Source organism: Vicugna pacos, chromosome 33, assembly GCF_048564905.1.
Source record: "Vicugna pacos chromosome 33, VicPac4, whole genome shotgun sequence".
NCBI classification, from domain to species: domain Eukaryota; kingdom Metazoa; phylum Chordata; class Mammalia; order Artiodactyla; family Camelidae; genus Vicugna; species Vicugna pacos.
This window is the reverse complement of record NC_133019.1, coordinates 19150001-19171782: the sequence shown is the minus strand read 5'-3', so window position 1 is coordinate 19171782 and position 21782 is coordinate 19150001. Positions and strand designations below refer to the sequence as shown.

The following is a 21782-nucleotide window of genomic DNA, read 5'->3' as shown; positions in this document are numbered from 1 at the left end:
ACCAATACCACGCTGTCTTGATGACTGTAGCTCTGTAGTATTGTCTGAAGCCTGGGAGGGTTATTCCTCCAGCCTCTTTCTTCTTCTTCAGTAATGCTTTGGCAATTCTAGGTCTTTTGTGGTTCCATATAAATTTTACTGTGATTTGTTCTAGTTCTGTGAAATATATCCTGGGTAATTGGATAGGAATTGCATTAAACCTGTAGATTGCCTTGGGCAGTGTGACCATTTTAAAAACTGATTCTTCCAATCCAGGAGCATGGGATATCTTTCCATTTTTTTAAACCTTCTTTAATTTCCTTCATCAATTGTTTATAGTTTTCCATGTACAAGTCTTTCACCTCCTTGGTTAGATTTATTCCTAGGCATTTTATTACTTTGGGTGCTATTTTAAAGGGGATTGTTTCTTTACTTTCTTTTTCTGTTGATTCATTGTTAGTGTAAAGAAATGCAACTGATTTTTGAACATTAATCTTGTAACCTGCTACCTTACTGAATTCTTTGATCAGCTCTAGTAGTTTTTATGTGGACCTTTTAGGGTTTTCTATATATAGTAACATGTCGTCAGCATATAGTGACACTTTTACCTCTTTTTTTCCAGTTTGGATCCCTTTTATTTCTCTCTCTTGCCTGATTGCTGTGGCTAGGACTTCCAAGACTCTGTTGAATAGGAGTGGTGATAGTGGGCAGCCTTGTCTTGTCTCAGATTTTAGTGGGAAGCTTTTGAGTTTTTCACTGTTGAGTACTATGCTGGCTGTAGGTTTGTCATATATAGCTTTTATTATGTTGAGATATGTTCCCTCTATACCCACTTTGGTGAGAATTTTTATCATAAATGGGTGTTGAATTTTATCAGATGCTTTTTCTGCATCTATTGAGATGATCATGTGTTTTTTTGTCCTTTCTTTTGTTGATGTGATGTATTACATTGATTGATTTGCGTATGTTGAACCAGCCTTGTGTCCCTGGGATGAACCCCACTTGGCCATGTTGTATAATCTTTTTTATGTGCTGTTGGACTCTATTTGCTAATGTTTTGGTAAGGATTATTGCATCCATGTTCATCAGTGATATTGGTCTGTAATTCTCTTTTTTGGTGGTGTCTTTGCCTGGTTTTGGTATCAGGGTGATGGTAGCTTCATAGAATGAGTTTGGGAGTATTCCCTCCTTTTCAATCTTCTGGAAGAGTTTAAGAAGGACTGGTATGAGTTCTTCTTTGTATGTTTGGGAGAATTCCCTCATTTATTAATCTGACAATCATTTATTAGGATGTGCCTTAGAGATGGTGTAGAGCTAGGACTGGTACCAAACTACCTGGCTTTGAATCTTGCTTCTGTGATTTACTTGCTGTATAATCTTTGCCAAATAACCTAACCTTTCTGGGCCTCAACGTCTTCATCCTTATAATGGTAATCATAATACTACATCCTCTGCCTATGTTATTTTCTAGGAGTTTTATGGTTTCAGGTCTTACATTTAGGTCTTTAATCCACTTTGAGTTTATTTTTGTATATGGTGTGAGGAAATGTTCTAATTTCATTCTTTTACATGTAGCTGTCCAGTTTTCCCAGCACCACTTATTGAAGAGACTGTCTTTTCTCTATTGTACATTCTTGCCTCCTTTGTCATAGATTGACAGTAGGTGTGTGAGTTTATTCCTGGGCTCTCTATTCTGTTCCATTGATCTGTGTGTCTTTTCTTCAGTCAGTACCATACTGTTTTGATTACTGTAGCTTTGTAGTATAGTTTGAAGTCTGAGGGTGATTCCTCCAGCTCTCTTCTTTCTCAAGATTGCATTGCTGAACTTTGAACTGCTTTGGCAGTTCAGGGTCTTTTGTGGTTTCATATAAATTAGAAGTATTTGCTCTACTTCTGTGAAAAATGTCATGGGCATTTTGATAGGGATTTCACTAAATCTGCAGATTGCTTTGGGTAATATGGTCATTTTAACAATATTAAGTCCTCTAATCCAAGAACACATTATATCTTTCCATTTCTTTGTATCATTTTCAAATTTCTTCATCAGTGTTTTATAGTTTTCACCTCCTTGGTTAAGTTTATTTTCTAGGTATTTTATTCTTTTTGATTTTACACAATTTTACATAAATCATAGAAATATTTTTTTGGATCTGTCTCCTAAGGCAAAGAAATAAAAGCAAAAATAATAATCCAAAATATATAAACAGCTCACAAACTGAATATCAAGAAAAGAAAGAAAACAATCCAATTTAAAAAATGAACAGAAGACCTGAATAGACATTTTTCCAAAGAAGACATACAGGTGGCTAACAGGAACATGAAAAGCTGCTCAGCATTGTTCATCATTAGAAATATGCAACTCAAAACTGCAATGAGATTTTACCTCACACCTTTCAGAATGGCTATTACCAGAAAATGTATAAAAACCAAATGTTGATGAGGAGTGGAGAAAACGGAACCTCTGTAGAAATGTAAATTGGTGCAGCCACTGTGGAAAACAATACAAAAATTCCTCAAAAAACTAAAAATAGAACTACTATATGATCCACGAATTCCACTACTGGGTTTATATCCAAAGAAAATGAAAGCACTAATTTGAAAAGATACATGCACCCCAATGTTCATAGCAGGATTATTTGCAATAGCCAAGATATGGAAGCAACCTAAGTGTCCATCAACAGATGAATGGATAAAGAATATGTGATATAAAAAAAAAAAGAATATGTGGTATATAAACAGAAAGGAATATTACTCAGCCATAAAAAAGAATGAAATTCTGTACTTCACAAAACATGAATGGACCTAGAGAGTAATATGTTTAGTGAAAGAAGTTAGGCAGAAAAACATAAATGCTCTGTTATCACTTACATGTGGATTCTAAAAAATTAAACAAATGAGTACATATAACAAAACAGAAACAGACTCATAGATATAGAGTACAAACCAGTGGTTACCAGTGGGAAGAGGGGAGAAGGAAGTGAAAAACTGAGTTAGGGGATTAAGAGATACAAAGTACTGTGGATAAAATAGATAAGCAACAAGGATATATCTTACAGCACAGGGAAATATAGCCATTGTTTTGTAATAACATTAAGTGGAGTATAATCTTTTCAAATATTGTATCATTATGTTGCACACTTGAAACTAATATAATCAACTATACTTCAAAAAACCCACTACTACCTCATAGCATTCTTGAGAGGTTTAGAAGTACAAATCCCTATAAAGCATTTAGGACAATGACTCGCACATAATAAAAATTCAATAAAAGTAGGGTTATACAATCCTGGGTGGCAAGAGATATGACCGTGACAAGGTATTTTCCTGCACTCATGAAGTTTCTGCATTGTCAGACTTTAAATTCATAGTGACCCATTAGACCTAGTGAATTTTATAGAAGCAGGAGCATACCTCTTGATTTATATTGTTTAGTAAGAGCACAAATTATAATAAATTATGATTTTACATTTTTTCTGTAGTTCTTTGTTCACATAATCATTTAATAAATATTTCTAGAAAAGTTCTTTACATTTACTTACAGTTACCATTTTTGGTGCTCTTCATTCCTTGTATGGATCTAGATTTCTACCTAGAGTCACTTTTCTTCCTTTAACATTTCTTATACTGCTGTTCTGTTCATGATGATAGAACTTAGTTTTGTCTGTATGAAAAGCTTTCTTTCATTTTCATTTTTAAAAGATATTTTTGGCAAGTCTGTTGATACTATTTTTTCTTCTCAGGGATCCATTTTCCTGCTTCTTTGCATGCTTGTTAATTGATTACTATAGGGTAGAAATTGTGAATTTTATATGATTTTGAGTACTGGAGTTTTTTGTATTATTAAATATTTTGGTGCTTTGTTCTTGTATATAGTCAAGTTAACTTGGAAACAATTTGATTCTTTTGGGGCTTGCTTTTAATATTTATTACATAGGTCCAGAGTGACTTTTAAAGTAATCCATACAAGTCAGTTTCTTTAGGGGAGAAAGAAAGGTTTGGAAGTGTCTAGAGTGGGTCTAGAGGGTGAAATTAGAGTTGCTTCATATATAAGAGTAAATGCTTATTTACAATATCTGATGTTCCAATATAGCGATATCCTCAAGTTCAAAGAGAACCTGTCTTCTATCATTTATATCCCAGAGATTAACAATGTCTAGTAGGCATTTATTAAATATTTGCTTTCTATATATTTTTAAAAATATACATGTAATTTTTTCATCTTATGTTTAAAATAACATGTATTTATTTTAATAGTTATAGCAATTAAAAAACTTAAAATACTGTATACTTCTTTAGTAAGTCTAAGTATTTCATCAACTTACATTTGCTTCATCCATTCTATTTTTCTAATTTTTCTTTTCTTTTCCATATCTTGCCTCCTCTTCAGTTTAGAGAAATGGAATTCACTTTCTCTTTTGTCTTCTACCATTACATTTTCAGTAGATGTCCAAAACTATTGAAAAATGAAAAATGAATACACAAAATATTGAATTACTGATTGTGAGGTTATCTGACTATAGGCAAGAATTTCTGGGTGTTCAATAGGAATATGCCAAGATAGAAACAGAGGAGAGGATAGACTCTTTCAAGACATTTCTAATTAAGTGAATGAATATTGAGCCTTCGGAAGCACCTGCCATAGAAAACCTGACAAAGTATTAGTATATTGAGATACTATTTAAGAAGTACTTATTGAAAGAATAAATGAATAGGCATATTCTAAGAGCATCTGTTTCTCCTAAGAGCAGACTTGATCATTAGGTGCTGTTGACTTTTAAAGACTCTAAGCCTCAAGGAATATAGACATCCTCCAAAAATACGTTAAGTCTCACCATTATGTCCCAAGACTCTGGTTCCCCCTGTATGACACTTGATATGAACTGGTTGCCTATTTTCCTATTTCTAATTCATTCCTCCTCCCCCCACCACATACACATTAAATAAAAAGGAGAGTTTTCTACCCGCTACAACACTCTGAGTTTGCCCGAATTAAAGCACATATTTACTGCGCTGTACTGAAATACCCTGTTTACTTGACTGTCTCCTTAATTAAAAGGCAAACTACTTGAGGAGAAGGACTATTCTTTTTACCAGTGTTTCTCAAGCAACTAGTACAAAGCCTGACACCTGGCTGGTAGGCAATAAAGTTTGTTGAATGAATGAATGAATTCATACTTTGGTCATTCTCACTTTTCATACTTAGTATAGTCAATACATTCTACAATCTGTATACCAGAGATTGAGGATTTGAATGAAGATACTTAAGGTGATATAAACAGACATCTAGAGCTATAGAACCAGATGGTGTTAACTTTTAAAATGTAAGCTTGCAAATATCCTTAGATAAAAATTATTTCCTCAAACAGGAGATTACACAAGAGTATCTATAGAAAAAGCCCCCAAATCACATATACACATTAGGAACTGTGTATATTTAAAATCACTCTGTTCAGTTCATATGAGTGCAGGTTAAATTTTCCAACACCATGAAAATCCAAATCATTTCCCACCCATATCTGCTGTTACCAGCTCTGTAAGAGAAAATGTCATATTATTCTCAAGAACCCCTACCTCTTGTCCAAGGATTAATACAGAGTCAGCAACATCTTCAGACTTGCTTTGTTATAAAGAAGGGAAATTGCTGAGTGCCAGAGAGTATCTAAAGATGGCCTAGATTCAAAGCTGATTATTAAAAGTAAAGCAAATGTTAAAAAAAGATATATGCTGTACTCAGAGTGTATCAGTAACCCCAGAGTAGCTAACTTAAGAAATTTTAGCAGTTAAATTAGTAGGATGTACTATTTTAAAGTAATCTAAAAATTAATTTTCAAAAACATAGGTTTCTAAGCATCTAATATTCAAACCCATTACTATTTATATTTTCTTACTCTTTCAGAAACAGGCCTCCAGCCATTATTCTCCACACGACGATAGCAGCCACTATAACCCTCTTCCTGAAGACGATCACTTTTATTATGAGATGCATATTTTGCGGGCAGTTTTGTGTAATCTCTAGGGCTGTTAGCACACAAATCTTCGATATGTCTGTGAGTGAAAATTTTGTAATATATTTCAGGTGGAAATTTAACCTGTAGGTGGAAAAGTCCAAAGACCACGGTAACTTAATTGCAAAAATGGTTAATGTTTTTAAAAATTGCATCTTTTAAATTTCAAATAAATGTGCTTTAGATTGCTACATAAAATTTTATCCATACTTACACCACCTAATCTGAATCGTACATTGATGCCAGCAGCAGCATCTAGAAGTTCTGCCTATAAAAACAAAATTACTCTTCAACATTCTGCATTTATCAGTGTACAACATCTCACTCTATTATGTTACAACAGTTGCTGAATATTATTTATGGAATAGCTGAAGTGGGTAAAACTGAAATAGTTAATTTTAAAACGCTTTGTAATGGAGGTACTGGGGATTGAATCTAGGACCTCACCCATGCTAAGCATGCGCTCTACCACTGAGCCAAACCCACCCCCCTCAAATAGTTAAATTTAAATAACAAAGTATCTTAGGATTTATTTTCTTATAGACACTTAATAAGTAAGACAGTTTATATGATAACTGGGAAAGTGATACCAAACTATGTTTCCTTTCTATGTAATGTAAAAGTTTAAAAATGAAATGACTTTTTTATTCATAAAAATAAGTTCTTAAAAAGTCCTTAAATGTATGATTTTTCATGTTAAATATTATCCTCCAGGTAAATTCAGAGAAAAAAATGTAACTGTTCAATGAATTTAACACCAGCTGATCTTTCTTAACTAGTTTTTATTAAATCAAAAATCCATGTTTAAATTTTATAAGAATTGTGTATAATTGGTCTTCTAAATTTTAGTGCCCCCACACCAAGTAGAAAGTAGAGAAAAAAATTCTTGGTCTTCAATATGGCCCTCAATATATTAATTTAATGAGAAAATAGATGTTATCCTAAATTGCCCAGCCTGAAAGACAATTAGTTTTGCACAATTTTCTCCTGACTAAAAATTATACATACACACATATGATCCCTGACTTAATTTTTGACTTCATGATATGCAAAAGTGATACTGAATTTAGCAGAAACCATATGACTAATTCTGAATTTTGATCTTTTCCCAGGCTAACAATATGCTGTATGATATTCACTCTGTCCTGTGATGCAGTGTGCCACACCATCACAAGGGTAAACAACCAATACACTTAAAACCATTCTGTACCCATATAACCATTTTGTTTTTCACTTTTGGTACAGTATTCAACACATTACATGAAATATTCAACACTTTATTATAAAATAGGCTTTGTGGTAGATGACTTTGCCCAACTGTAGGTTAATGTAAGTGTTCTGAACACAGTTAAGGGGCTGATCATATAAATCCGATTAGAGATTGAGCTGTGTCAAGTCTGGATGGCAGATTTAGTAATCTCTGTCTGGTCTGTCCACTTTCAATTTTTCCCTGTTTATTGATAGGTTTTGGCAGGTCTCTATCTCCTCAACCATGAAATAATGTGGGAGATTCAGTTACACTCTTTGGAAGACCTCAGCTTAAACCTTTATCCTGCTACCACCTGTAGATTCAATTGGGGGTGGGGGGTAGGCTGTGTGTTTGAGGCAAGTCCCTTCCTTCTAGCATGACTTTGTCTCCTAAGTTTATGAGAGACTGTATTTATTGGAATAATGTTATTTAAGGTGGACTGAGATTAGTTGTAAATGTTCACTCAAAACTCTAGGGCAACCAAAAAATAAAAGAAGTATAATTAATATGCTAAGAGAGGAGGGAAAATTTAATCATATAAAATGCTTAGTTAAAGCCTGGAGAATGCAGCAAAAAAAGAAACAAAGAACAAGTGCAACAAATAGAAAACAGTAACAAATATAGTAGATATCAAACTATGTGAGTAATCTGCTTTAAATGTCAATGCACTAAATATACCAATTAAAAGGCAGAGATTGTCAGAGTGGATAAAAAATTTAGACCGAACCATATGTTGTCTACAAAAAACCCACTTTAAATATAAAGACACAGATAGGTTAAAAGAAAGGGGATGGAGAAAGAGAAAGCATACTAAAACTAATCAAATGAAAGATGAGAAGCTGTGTTAATTTCAGTCAAAGCCAAATTCAGAGCAAGGAAAATTATCAGAGATGTAGAGGGGCATTGCATGATGATAAAGTGGTCAATTCTCTAAGAAAATAGGAAAATACCTAATGTTTATGCACCTAACAATAAAGCATCAGAATATGTTAGGAAAAAACTGGTAGAACTACAAGGAGATGTAGAGGAATTCACTATTATGGCTGGAGAATTCAACACCCCTCTATCAACCAGTAATTAACATAGTCAGCAGACAAAAAATTAATAAGGGCATAATTAAACTGAACAATGTCATCAATCAACTGGATCTAATTAACATTTATAGACCACTTCTTCCAACAACAGCAGAATATATATACTTCTCAAGTTCACATGGAACACTTACCAAGACAGAACACATTATGGGCCATAAAAAACACCTTAACAAATGTAAAAGAATAGAACTCATATAAAGTATGCTCTAGACCCCAATGAACTTAAATTAGAAATCAGTAACAGAAAGATAGCTAGAAATTCCCAAAACCTGGAAAATAAACAACACACCTCTAAATAACAAATGGGTCAAATAAGAAATCTCAAGAGAAATTTAAAAATGTTTTGAAGTTACAATAAATATACAACTTCAAATTTGTGAGATGGAGCAAAAACAACGCTTAGAGGAACATTTACAGCATTGAATATGTGTATTAGAGAACAAGAAAGATCTGAAACCAGGAATCTAAGTTTTCACTGTAAGAAACCAGGAAAAGAAAGCAAAATAAATCTAAGGTGAGCAAAAAAAAAAAAAAAAAAAAAAGAAGAACAGAAATCAATGAACTCAAAAACAGGAAATCAATAGAGAAAATAAAAGAAACTAAAATCTGGTTCCTTGAAAAGATTACTGAGTAAGCTTATGGTCAAGCTAACTAAAAAAGGGAGAGAGAGAGAGAGCACAAAATACTAATATCAGAAATGAAAAGGGGGCCATCACTACTGATTCCATGGACACTAAAAGGATAATGTACAAATATTATGAACAACTCTATGCCCACAAATTCGATAACCTAAACTAAATGGATAATTCCTTAAAAGACACAACATACCAAAATTCACACAAGGAGAAATATACAATCTGAATAGACAAATATCTACAAAGAAATTGAATCAATAATTAACCTTTCAAATCAGAAATTACCAAGCCCAGAAGGGTTTCACAGGGTAGTGGAAATCACCCAAGCTGAACAGATACAACAAAAAGAAATTTTAAAAAATGAGGATAGTTTAGGAGACCTCTGGGACAACATCAAACACACTGACATTTGCTTATGGGGTCCTAGAAGAAGAAAGAGAGAAACAAACAGGCAGATAACTTATTTAAAGAAATAATAGTTGAAAACTTCCCTAAATGGAGGAAGGAAACAGATATCCAGGTCCAGCAAGCATAGAGTCCACAACAAGACACACTGTAATTAAACTAGCAAAAATTAAAGATAAAAGAGAATGTTAGAAGCAGCAAAGGAAAAACAACTAGTTACATACAAAGGACTTCCCATAAGACTATCAGCTGACTTTTCAGAAGAAACTTTGTAGGCCAGAAGGGTGTGGCACAATATATTCTAGGTAATAAAAGAAAAAAACTACAACCAAGATTACTCTACAGGGCAAGGCTATCATTCAGATTTGAGGTAGATATAGAGGTTAACAGACAAGCAGAAGCTAAAAGAGTTCAGCACCACTAAACTGGCTTTACAAGAAACGTTAGAGGGACTTTTCTAGTAAAGACAAGACCACAATTAAAAATATGAAAATTATTAAAGAAAAAATCTAATTGTTAAAGACAACACACAATAAAGGTAGTAGATCAACCATTTATAAAGCTAGTAGGAAGAGTAAAAGACAAAAGTGGTAAAAATCTAAATCCACAACAAGGAGTTAAAGGATACACAAAACAAAAAGATGTAAAATAAATAAAAAACATTAAACATGAGGGGGTGGGGGAAGTGCAAATGCAGGGTGTTATAATGCATTCAAAATTAAGAGATCATCAAGTTAAAAAAATACATATATACACACACACTCACACATCTCGTGGTAACCACAAACCAAAGAACTGTAATAGACACACACACAAAAGGAGAAAGAAACCCAAAGTAACTTAAAGATAGCCATCAAATTACAAGAGAAGAGAGCAAGAGAAGAAAGGAATGAAAAAGAACCATAAAAACAACCAGGAAACATATAACAAATAGTAATAAATGTATACCTATCAATAATTATTTTAAATGTACATGGACTAAGTTCTCCAATCAAAAGATACAGGGTGGCTGAATGGATAGAAAAACAAGACCTAGGTATATGCTGCCTACAAGAGACTCACTTCTGATCTAAAGACACATACAGACTGAAAGTGATGTGATGGAAAAGGTGTTCAATGCAAATGGAAATCAAAAGAAAGCCAGGTATCAATACTTAGACAAAACAGACTTTAAAACAAGGGCTGTAACAAGAGACAAAGAAGGACATTACATAACAATAAAGAGATCCATCCAAAAATAATATACAACAATTATAAATACAGACGCATCCTTCCCAACACTTAAGGAAGAAATAACACTCAATGTTTTAAAAAAAATCAAGAAAATAAACGGAGAAGAAACATTTCCCAACTTTTTTAGGATGCCAGCTAGATCTGATACCCAAATCTCACAGAGACAGGACAAGAAAGTAAATTACACGTTCTGCATGAACATAGGTGCAAAACTTTAAACAAAATATTAGCAAACTAAATTCAGTGATATTTTTTAAAGCACTTATCCTTTGTGTTTTAACATTACAACTCAGATATGTGTGTTCTAGGAATGCTATGTGAGTTTAACATTCAAAGAAAAACAATATCTCAATTAAAGCAGAAAAATGTCTCATAAAATCTGACATCCATTCTTGGTATCAGAAAAAGAAAAAAACCTCTTTTAGCCCAGTAATAGAAGGAAACTTTTTTAATCAGATAAAAGATTTTTTTAAATAAAAAAAGCCTATAGCATACCTTTTACTCGATGAAATATTGGGCCTTCTCCCTTTGAAATTAGGAATGAGACAGTGGTTGACCAATTAACTCAAGATGCTAGTTAGTGCAGAAAGGCAAGAAAATAAAATAAACTGTATAATGTTTGGAAAGGAAAAAATAAAACTCATTATTTGAGGATGATATGCTTGTTTATGGAGAAAATCCTAAAGAATGTATGTATAAATTATTAGAATTAATAAATGAGCATAGCAATGCACCTGGGAACAAAGCTAATAAATAAAAATTGGTTGTCTTCCTATATAGCAGCAACAGAAATTGGAAAATAGAAAGCCTCTAATTACCATTTATAGGAGCATGAAAAGGCAAGATATAAATCTAACAAAAGATGTGCAAGTCCTCTACATAGAAATTATAGAAGAGCTAACTAATGTTTCTGGTTGGGTTTCCTGGAAGGAGATGCTGATATGAAGTTTGGGGGCCACATGTTTATTGGGGATCGCCACCTATGAAAGGAAGGAGAGGGAAGAACATGGATTGCAGTAAAGGCCCTGCAAAGCCTAGGCCAGTCTTACAGGGAACTCTAGAGGGAATACTGCCCAACAGCAGTCTGGTCTTAATATCCACGTCCTCAGCCCCACACACGGCTCCGCCACTGGATGTGGACTGCCCTGGAAGCAGCTGACCTAGAGGGAGGCAGTTCTGTGCAGGAGAAACTGAAGATGCTCACAGCTGGAGGCTGCCTGCTGATCGCACTCCCTCCAGCTGTGCAATGTCTTCTTGTGAAGAGGAGGCTGGGTGGCACATTTCCATGTTTCCACAAATGTTCGTGTACTGGAGACCTAAATATTGGTAAGACATCAGTTTTCCTAAAATAGATCTAACTATTCAATGCAATCTCAATCAAAATTCCAAGAGAATTTTAAACGTTTTTTAAAAAATCGTGATGCAATACACATGCTAAACATAAGTTTATCACTAGCGACATTTCGTACATTCACAATATTGTACAGACAATATTTCCAAAACATTTTAGTCACTCCAAAAGGGAGCTCTACTCCCATTAAGCAGTCACTCCCCTTCCGCTCTCCCACCTAGCCTCTGGCAATCACTAATCTGCTTTCTTTCTTTCTTTTTTTCCTTTAAAAAAAATATTCTCTATTTGTTCAGACATCCCCATGTATCGTCCTCCTCAGCCTTATCCTTCCCAGGCTTTTGGGTCTGCCTGTTCGTGTCCTGTCTGCCATCCCTTGCCTCACATGGCTGTGGGCAGTATATGATTTTGAAGGCTGGAAGCTGGCCCAGCCCTGGCACTGCATGGAAGCAGGTGAAACAAAGCCAAGTCTCTGTGCAGGTCCCTCAGGGAATCGCCAGACAAGTCAAAATACACAACCACAACTTTTGAGAACAAGGTCTGTATTTGACCCCCTGGCCCCAGCAAGCCATACCAGGAATGTGAACTTTTGTCTCCACAGAGGCCATTAAGCTGGGAAACGGGGGATGTCAGGTAGGTAAGCAGAAACACCAGTGTTTCTTTACCAAAATTTAGCAGCCTCTTTTTTCATTAAACACTTTCCTGGTTGCCTTAAGTTTTTTTTTTTAAAATTAGATTCCTGAATTCTGATAAAGTTGATTCTGATAGTTATTCTTAAGAGCTCCCTGCTCCACTATTTTTCAAGATGGTGGAAGATTTTTTGTTTTGCACATGGAAATTGATAAGTTAATTCTAAAATTTACGTGGAAACACAAGCATCCAAGAGTAGCATGCAGAGTCTATGCAGAAGAAGTGTAAGATGGGAGTACTTCTTCACGACATAACAGACTTATAAAGCTATAGTGATTAATACACGGGTAGAAATTAGATTAATGGAATAGATACAGACAGATTCAGGAACAGACTCATACATAAATGGTTGCTTGGTTTATAATAAAAATGGCACCACAGAGCAGTGGAGAAAAGACTACCTTTTTAGTAAACAATGTAACATCAGTTGGATCTCTATATGGAAGAACATGAGAGCTGACTTCTGCATACACAAAAAATCCCAGGGGGACTGCAGATCTACTAGATATAAAAGGCAAATCAATAAAGCTTATATAAGAGACCATTTTCATGACCTCAGGGTTGAAAAAGTTCATTTTTAAAAAGCATCAACCATACAGAAAAAGACTGATAAATTGGACTCCATTAAAATTAAGAACTCTGTTCATCAAAAGACAAATGAACATAGAGGTGTAGAGGAAAGAAATTGGCCATAAAACGGTTAATTGCTGAAGCTGAGTGATGAGTATATGGTGGTTTATTACTTTATTCTTTCGACTTTTGTATATGTTTAAAATTTTTCATTAAAGAAATCAGTGGAAAGACTATTGACAGTGACAAGTCAAATCACTGAGTGAAAAATGGTATGTGTGACATATAACTGAAAAAGGGCTTGTATAAAGAATACCCGGAGAACTGCTAAAAACCAGTAAGAATAAGAGAGACAACACACATGTACAAGGCACTTCAGAAAGGAGTGTTAGGGGCTCAGCTGATTTGGAGGAGAGAGAGCTGAAAGGTAGTTAGTAGCTGATTAAAGTAACAGGTGAAAAAGGAAAGAATGCCTTTAATCACTTAACTGTGAAGGTAACGATCAAGTCTAAAGAGCCCCAAATCAAAGGAAGCAGCAGACCCCCCTTGGGTGGGTGCTCTCTCACCGTTGAGGGGGTCCTGCACAAAGGCCCGGCTGTTTTACGTGTGTGGGGGTGTTGGGGGAGGGGTGGGAGAAAAATGGAGGGGGGAGGGTCAGGTAAGCTGATTCAGAGTGAGGAAAGTTTCTTCTAGATTTCCAAATAAGATCTCAGCAGAGGTGCCTGAAGACCTCTGCTCAAGGCCTCAGGTAAAGAAACTTAGGAGTGTAGGCGATGGGGCCAGGAACGTGCCTAAGAGCATGACCAGGGAGGGCCGGGGTCCTTGACTGTAACTCTGTTTAAAGAGTGTACTGCACCGACCGTGCACCGAGTCGAGTGTGATGCGGGGGCAGCTTTCCCCTGTGAGTCCTGGCAGGTAAAGCCCTGGTAATTGCCTGTGGTCAGGCCTGAAAAATCATATATAGAATTGTACACAGGAGCAGAACTCCTCAAAATGATGCTCAACTTCGTTAGTAATCAGGGAAGTGCAACATTAAAAATGACAATGTTAAGCCTTGGTGAGAATGTAGAGCACCGAGGATTCCCAAAGATTGCCGATGGTGAATATAAACTGGTATAATAACTTTGGAAAATAGTTTGGTGAATTCTTCCATCCAGCAATTTCATTTCTAGGTAGACTAGAAACCAAAAGAAATTCACAGACATGTAAACCAAGAGACATGAATACAAAGTCCCAGAAGTAGCATTTATGACAGCCTTGAACTGGAAAAAGTTCAAATGTCAATCTACTGTAGAAATGAATTACTAGCTGTATGCCCATAAAATGGAACACTGCCATCAATTCTACGAAATGAATGTACGTACCCAAACGATGTTGAATGAAAAAGCTAGAAACAAAAGTATACGATAGGATTCTATTATACATAGTTTTAAAAAAGAGAAAACTAAATTATAGTGGTAGGATTCAAAATAGTGGTTATCTTTTGGAAGAAGGGAGTTGGCAGTGATTTGCAGAGAACCTAAAGGCAGTGGTTTGAAGTCTGAAAACACTGACCTGGGTGATGGTTACACAGGGCTTTGCTTGTGATGATTCATTGTTATAAATATTTTATGAATTTTTTACATGTGTGTAGTACTTTAATTTAAAAGTTTTTAAAAAGAAATACAAGCACATTTAATTTATAAAGTAGCCACACATTTTTAAGGGGGAAAAAGATGTTGTATCAATAAATAACGTCAAAGACTTAAACATAAGACAAGACACTATAAACCTCTTAGAAGAAAACATGGCAAAACATTATCTGACATAAATGTCAGCAATGTTCTCCTAGGGGAGTCTACCCACGTTATAGAAATAAAAGCAAAAATAAACAAATGGGACCTAATTCAACTTATAAGCTTTTGCACAGCCAAGGAAACCATAAGCAAAACAAAAAGACATCCTATGGAATGGGAGAAAATATTTGCAAAAGATGAGACTGACAAAGAGCTTAACTTCCAGAAATATAAACAGCTTATAGAATTTAATAAGAAAAAAACAAATCACCCAGTCCAAAAATGGGCAGAAGACCTAAACAAGAAATTCTCCAAAGAAGACATACAAATGGCCAATAGGCACATGAAAAAATGCTCAATATTGCTTATTATCAGAGAAATGCAAATCAAAACTACAATGAGGTATAACCTCATACCAGTCAGAATGGCCATCATTTAAAAGTCCACAAATCATAAATGCTGGAGAGGATGTGGAGAAAAGGGAACCCTCCTACATTGTTGGTGGAAATAGAGTTTTGTGCAGCCGTTATGGAAAACAGCATGGAGATTCCTCAAAAACTAAAAATAAACTTACCATATGATCCAGCAGCAATCCCACTCCTGGGTATATATCCAGAGGGAACCCTACTTCAAAAAGATACATGCACCCCAATATTCATAGCAGCACTATTTACAATAGTCAAGACACGGAAACAATATAAATGTCCATCAGATGATTGGATACAGAACTTGTGGTATATTTATACAATGGAATACTACTCAGCCATAAAAAGAATAGAATAATGCCATTTGCAGCAACATGGATGGACCCGGAGACTGTGATTCTAAGTGAAGTAAGCCAGAAAGAAAAATACCATATATCACTTATATGTGGAATCTAAAATAAAAGACAAATGAACTACTTATAAAATAAAAACAGACTCACAGATATAGAAAATAAAATTACGGTTATTGGAGGGGGGCAGGGGACGGGGGTGGGAAGGGATAAATAGGGAGTTCGAGAGTTACAGATACTAAGCACTATATATAAAATAGATAAACAACAAATACACACTGTACAGCACAGGGAACTATATTCAGTATCTTGTAGTAACATGGTGAAAAAAGAATATGAAAATGAATATATGTTTCTTCATGTATGACTGAAGCATTGTGCTGTACACCACAAATTGACACAACATTGTAAACTGACTGTACTTCAATAAAAAATAAATAAATAAATAAATAAATAAATTTAATAAATCCTTACCTCTTTAGGATTAATATATCTCACTATCTGACGTGGCTCCCCTTGTCTTCTTATATTAATCAGACTTTTTAAATGTTGGAACACAGCAACATTCTAAAAGTTCAAACACATAAGATTTTATGGTCAAAACTGGGTTTTCTACCTCTAATTAGCTTTTTACCTAACTAGGGCAAAATAAGTAAAAAGCATAAAACAGATTTGCATATGTAAACTTGATTTTAGAAACATTATCCACTTAGGGTTTGCTTTGACAAGCCAGGCAATATTGGTATTATTCTCACAGAGTTTTACTCTTAAATTTATAATTGTTTTACTAGCAACTATAAAGAAAATCTCCAGAACTTTGGCTGTGACACTTTTGCATAATCCAGAGTAATCTAGCAGAAAGACAAGATGCAGTTTAGCAGTCAAGAACACTGAGCATGGCATAATATTGTCATGGTTTAACTGTTAGTACTTACTAGCTGTGTGATCCTAAACAAGTTGCTCAGTTTCTCACCTAAAATATGGGAGCTATGGTTGGGAGTAAATGAGTTAATATTTGTAAAGCACTTAGAACAACTTCTGGCACAAGAAATATCTCAATAAATATTATCATATTATCATTACAGATTCCTCCTCATTCCTGTAGTAATTCCACTGATTTACAAACCTTATCTACTTTTCATGTTAGCACAAATTTAGTCAAACAGCTGTGAGTAATCCTTCTATCTTGGAAATCTATTTCTTTGGTAATCCTCTCCTCATACCTTATCCCCCTGCCCCAAAACCCTTAATAGCTCTTGGTAAACTTCTCCCCACTGTTTACTCATGTTAAATCAAATCAAACAAATTCAAGTTGAAGTAATCCATAATACCAATATGACAATTGGAAGTCCCACTGCAATTGCCTGTGGAAGATGGTGCGGCCCACATCAACAGAAATAATATTGTTTCTGAAAGGAAGATGTAAAGGAAGATGATTTTCTTGAGTAAAACCCCAAATTGGGTATCAAGAATAATTTATGATGGTTTAAATGTGAATAGTATCTTCTAAACGTATAGATTATTGCATCAAGCCACCCTCAAACTCAGTGACTTAAAGTAACAACCACTTTCTGTGGGGACGACAGGGAATTTCTGCTGTTCCTCTTTGGATGTGTGCATCTGGCCGTGGTGACCTGCGAGACCAGCTGGAGCTGGGTGATTTACTCTGGCCTCACACACATTTTCGGGTCTTCAGCTTGAATTGTTGGAACATCTGGAACTTTTGGGACTTTTTCTCTACATAGACTTTCAGTCTGAATTTCTTCATAGCATGTGTATTTCAAAGTACCAGAGGAAAAACAGCAAGGCTTCTCTTGAGCATCTCTTACTCTGAATTCTATTTGTCAAACTCAGGACCTCCCAGGCCTCAGGACATCAAGTGCAAAGTGTGACCCATAGGAGATTCCATATGTAGTATCACTCAGGGGTGGCCCTGAAGAGAAATACTTCTAGGGTACAGAATTCAAGCAGTGTACCTGGTTGTCTATTGTGCATAGAAGGAAAAAATGGCCAGAGGTACGGATCTATGGGCGGGTAGTAACTGATAGTTTGACTGGATGGTCAGGGATTTGGAAAGAACATGATTAGAAAACTGGTGACAAAAAGGTCTGGGGAAGAGGCCAGACCCTTGCAAATGCACATCAAGTGTGAAGATAAGTGTGTCCCATGTCAATACTCACCAGAGAACAATCTCAGTAGAGCAGAATATTAATAATCAAGTGGGCAAGATGACTTATTCTTTAAAAATCAGTCAGTCTTTTTTCCTAGCCACTGCTCCCCTTGCCCAGTGGGCTCATGAGCAAAGCGGCCATGGCAGCAGGAACGGAGGTTACTCACGGGCTCAGCAACATGGACTTTTACTCACCATATCTGGCTGAGTGCCCACTTTGCCAAAGCAGAAACCAACACTGAGCCCCTGATATGGTACCATTCCTCGAGGGAATTAGCCAGCTTCCTGTGGCACAATGATTAGTTGGAACGCTTCCATTTTGGAAGGGACAACACTTGATTGTCATTGTAACTGATACTTTATCCTCCTGGGCGCACAATATTCCTACAAACACCACCGTCTGTGTATTTTCAAAATGTTCTGTTCACTTGTCATTGTATTCCACATAACACTGCTTCTGACCAGAGAACTTGCTTCACAGCAAAGGTAGCACATGAGTGGGTCTATGCTCATGAAACTCACTTTGCCTTGTTCCCTATGACTGTAAAGTACCTGGCCTGGTAGAATGGTGGAATGGCATTTTGAAGACTCAGTTACAGTTAGAGTTCCAGTGACAAGACTTTTCAGACTAGGGTGATTTCCTTCATGTTATAAAATATGCTCTGAGTCAATACCAACAAAAGACGGTATTTCTCCCACCGCCAGCATTTATGAGTCTGAAAATTAAATGGTGGAAGTGAAAGTGGCGCTCTCTCAATATTCTAATAACCCACTACTGAAAAGTTTGCTTCCTGTCCTTGTACCATTGGGTTCTGTGGATATAAAGGTCTTAGCACCCATAGGAGGACATGTTTCCACCAAGGTAAACACCAATAATTCCACTAAAATCGAAGCTGCTACTGTCACCTGGCCATTTTGGGTTCCTCATGCCAATGAACTAACAGCCCCCTCAAAAGGGGGTTCCCTTACAAGAGGAAAAAGGGCCCGTTTAAGTGAAAGAGGGGAGAGAAGAGTCAGCACTAGAGTGATATGATGTGAGAAAGAGTCAGTAGGTCATTACTGGCTTTGAAGATGGAAGGAGGCCACGAGCCAAGGAATGTGGGCAGCCACTAACAGCTGGAAAAGTCATGAAAACAAATTCTTTCCTAGAGCCTCCAGAAAGAGCACAGCTCTGTTGACATCTTGATTTTAGTGCAGTGAGATCCATTTCAGATTTTGACCTCCAGAATTAGAAGATAATAAATTTTTGGTGTTTAAAGTTACTAAGATTTTGGTAATTTTTATAGCAGCAATAGGAAATTAATATGTGCCTAATCTTATATCTAGTATTTATATTACAATATATCATAGGTAGAGTATGACTCAAAAGGAAGAGGAGTAAGATGATGCATTTTAAAGGAAATATTTTTTAGCGTTGGAAATCAATAGTTATGCCCCAGCATAGGTTTTATGGCGTTAACAGAGGCAACAGAGGCAAATAACAGAAGCTATTTTGCAAGATGTGATTAACTGACTTAAAGGTATTTTTGTGTACTAGAAACAGAGCCACACCACTTCATACAAAACTATCAGGAACAGAGTGCTGATACTATCCTAGAGACAAGAGTGAGTTTTAGCTCTTGGCTCTCACCTAACCCAGGATATCAACTTGGATATTCCTTATTGGATAAGGAGACCAGTTCTCCTCATACTAAAGCACAATGAGAAACTACGATATTAATCCAACTATGCTTTAAGTCCTCAAGAGTAGACATTCAATCAATATTTAATGAGTCAATATATCCCCAAAACTTGCTCACAATCTGATTCCAGAGTCAAGAAGTAAAGTTTTCAGAGGTGAAAGCCAAATGAGCCTGTTAGTGACACTTTCGCTGACAGCAGCCGTTATCAAAGTGCCGAGCTCAGACTCGGTACTCAGTACATCTTTGTGAGGCTACTGAGAGAATTAATTAATGTTAACTTTTTGAAACTTTAAAAATGTTTACTTATAAAGCAAAGAATGGTATACAACTGTTTAATATACTAAAAACTAATGAATTGTATACTTTAAACAGGTGAACCATATGATATACAAATTATATCTCAATAAAGTTGCAAAAAAAAAAAAAACCCAAAGGAAACTCACAAGAAAACTTTTCCAGGCCTTCTGAATGACTATAGCAGCTTTATCCCTCTGTGTAAATTCTGATTCCTGTTTCCAAGCCATGTGAAAGTGCTAAAAGAAAATAAGTAAAGGAGTATATTTTGACTTTAAGTATATTTTAAATTAATTTATATACTCCATTATGAAACTGTCACTAGAACACAATAAAAATCAAATAGAAAGTTGTATAAAGGGGATAATGAAAATGATATTTGGTATCAAAATAATTATAATAAAAATGGATACCTATCATTGATTGCCTAATATATTCTAATTTTTAACTGAAATATAGTTGATTTCCAATATTATATTAGTTTCATTATTTTTAAAGATTATACTCCTTAATGTTATTACAAAACAATGGCTAAATTTCCCTATGCTATAAAATGTATCCTTGTTGCTTATCTATTTTATACACAGTAATTTGTATCTCTTAATCACATACCCCTATCTTGTCCCTCCCCAAATCCTGCTCTCCACTGATAACCACTAGTTTGTTCTTTATATCTGTGAGTCTGTTTCTGTTTTGTTATATACATTTGTTTTACCATTTAGAGTCCATATACAAGCAATAACATAGAGTATTTATCTTTGATTTATTTCACTAAACATAATACTCTCTCGGTCCATTATTGCAAATGGCATTATTTCATTATTTTTTATGGCTGAGTAATATTCCACAGTAGCTATATACAACATCTTATTTATCCATTCATCTGTTGATGGACACTTAGGTTGCTTCCATATGTTGGCTATTGTAAATAATGCTGCTATGAACATTGGGGTGTATGTATCTTTTTAAATTTGTAACTTCATTTATAACTTCTTTTCCTCTACATTCAAATCAATTCAGTCACATACCTTTGAATACTTGTTATGTTTCTGACAGTGTACTAGGTATTTTATATACTATATTTATATTTTCTATACTACATCCTTGCATTTAAGGCAGTTCAATAGAGAAGCCATGTACACACATACACATGCACAGGTTTACAAACAACTGTGTGTTTGTGTATGTGTGTATTTTAATAAGATGGTAGACTGAGCACACATTTTCCCTTCTATCCTTCTAGAACCCAACTGAAGTGACAATATATATAAAGTTAACCCATAACATAGAGAAGGGAGTTCATGAGCAAATAAGAAATTTTATCTTATTTCTGGAAAATCAAAAATAATTGGTCGTATCCTGTTGGGAATAACTATGTAAAAGGCCTGCCTAGACACACTTCAAAGGGGCTCTAGTGAGAGAGCTGGCTTGTCATTGGAACCCTAGAAAGGATATCAATTAGGATTTAGCAATTTAAAAGGGCTGGAAAGAGAATGACTATAGACAACAGGGTTAATTGAAGATCTGTATATGGAATAGCTGTGCCAGTTGTCTCCACTGTCACTTCAAGTCCCAGAGCTGCAGGCAAGTAGATATTTACCATTAGTCAAAAATCTGCTGGTAGATGGTATTTACTGTTGGGCATAAAACAAACAAATCCTGAAGACTTATTTCCTTAAAAAATTCACATAAACTCTCTGGGAAAGCTAGTTCTAGTATGGATTTGGCACTCCACAGTAAAAACCCTCTTATTTTAGCATTTGAGAGATGCCTTGTTTAACTGATGGCTACCTGACCATACCCCACTCTGAGAAAGCCTGTTAATTAATTTATGCCACCTACTTCATAAAGCTCCAACGCAATCTTTCCACTTGTGAG

At 35.3% G+C, this 21782-nt stretch overlaps 1 protein-coding gene across 6 annotated transcripts in view; it reads right to left on the bottom strand.

Moving 5' to 3' along the window:
* The window catches only part of LOC140691170 (protein MFI-like), a 36381-nt gene that overhangs the window by 9555 nt on the left and 5044 nt on the right, over positions 1-21782 (bottom strand). For 5 of the 6 annotated variants that reach the window (XM_072954039.1, XM_072954041.1, XM_072954040.1 and 2 more), the window contains 5 exons: positions 20054-20143; positions 16233-16325; positions 6199-6252; positions 5868-6068; positions 4302-4432 (listed from right to left, as the gene is read on the bottom strand). In XM_072954039.1, the coding sequence (XP_072810140.1) occupies positions 4302-4432; positions 5868-6068; positions 6199-6252; positions 16233-16325; positions 20054-20134 (560 nt within the window). In that variant the 5' untranslated portion in view covers positions 20135-20143. The remainder of the gene's footprint in view (positions 1-4301; positions 4433-5867; positions 6069-6198; positions 6253-16232; positions 16326-20053; positions 20144-21782) is intronic. The other variant, XM_072954045.1, reaches the window with a different exon arrangement.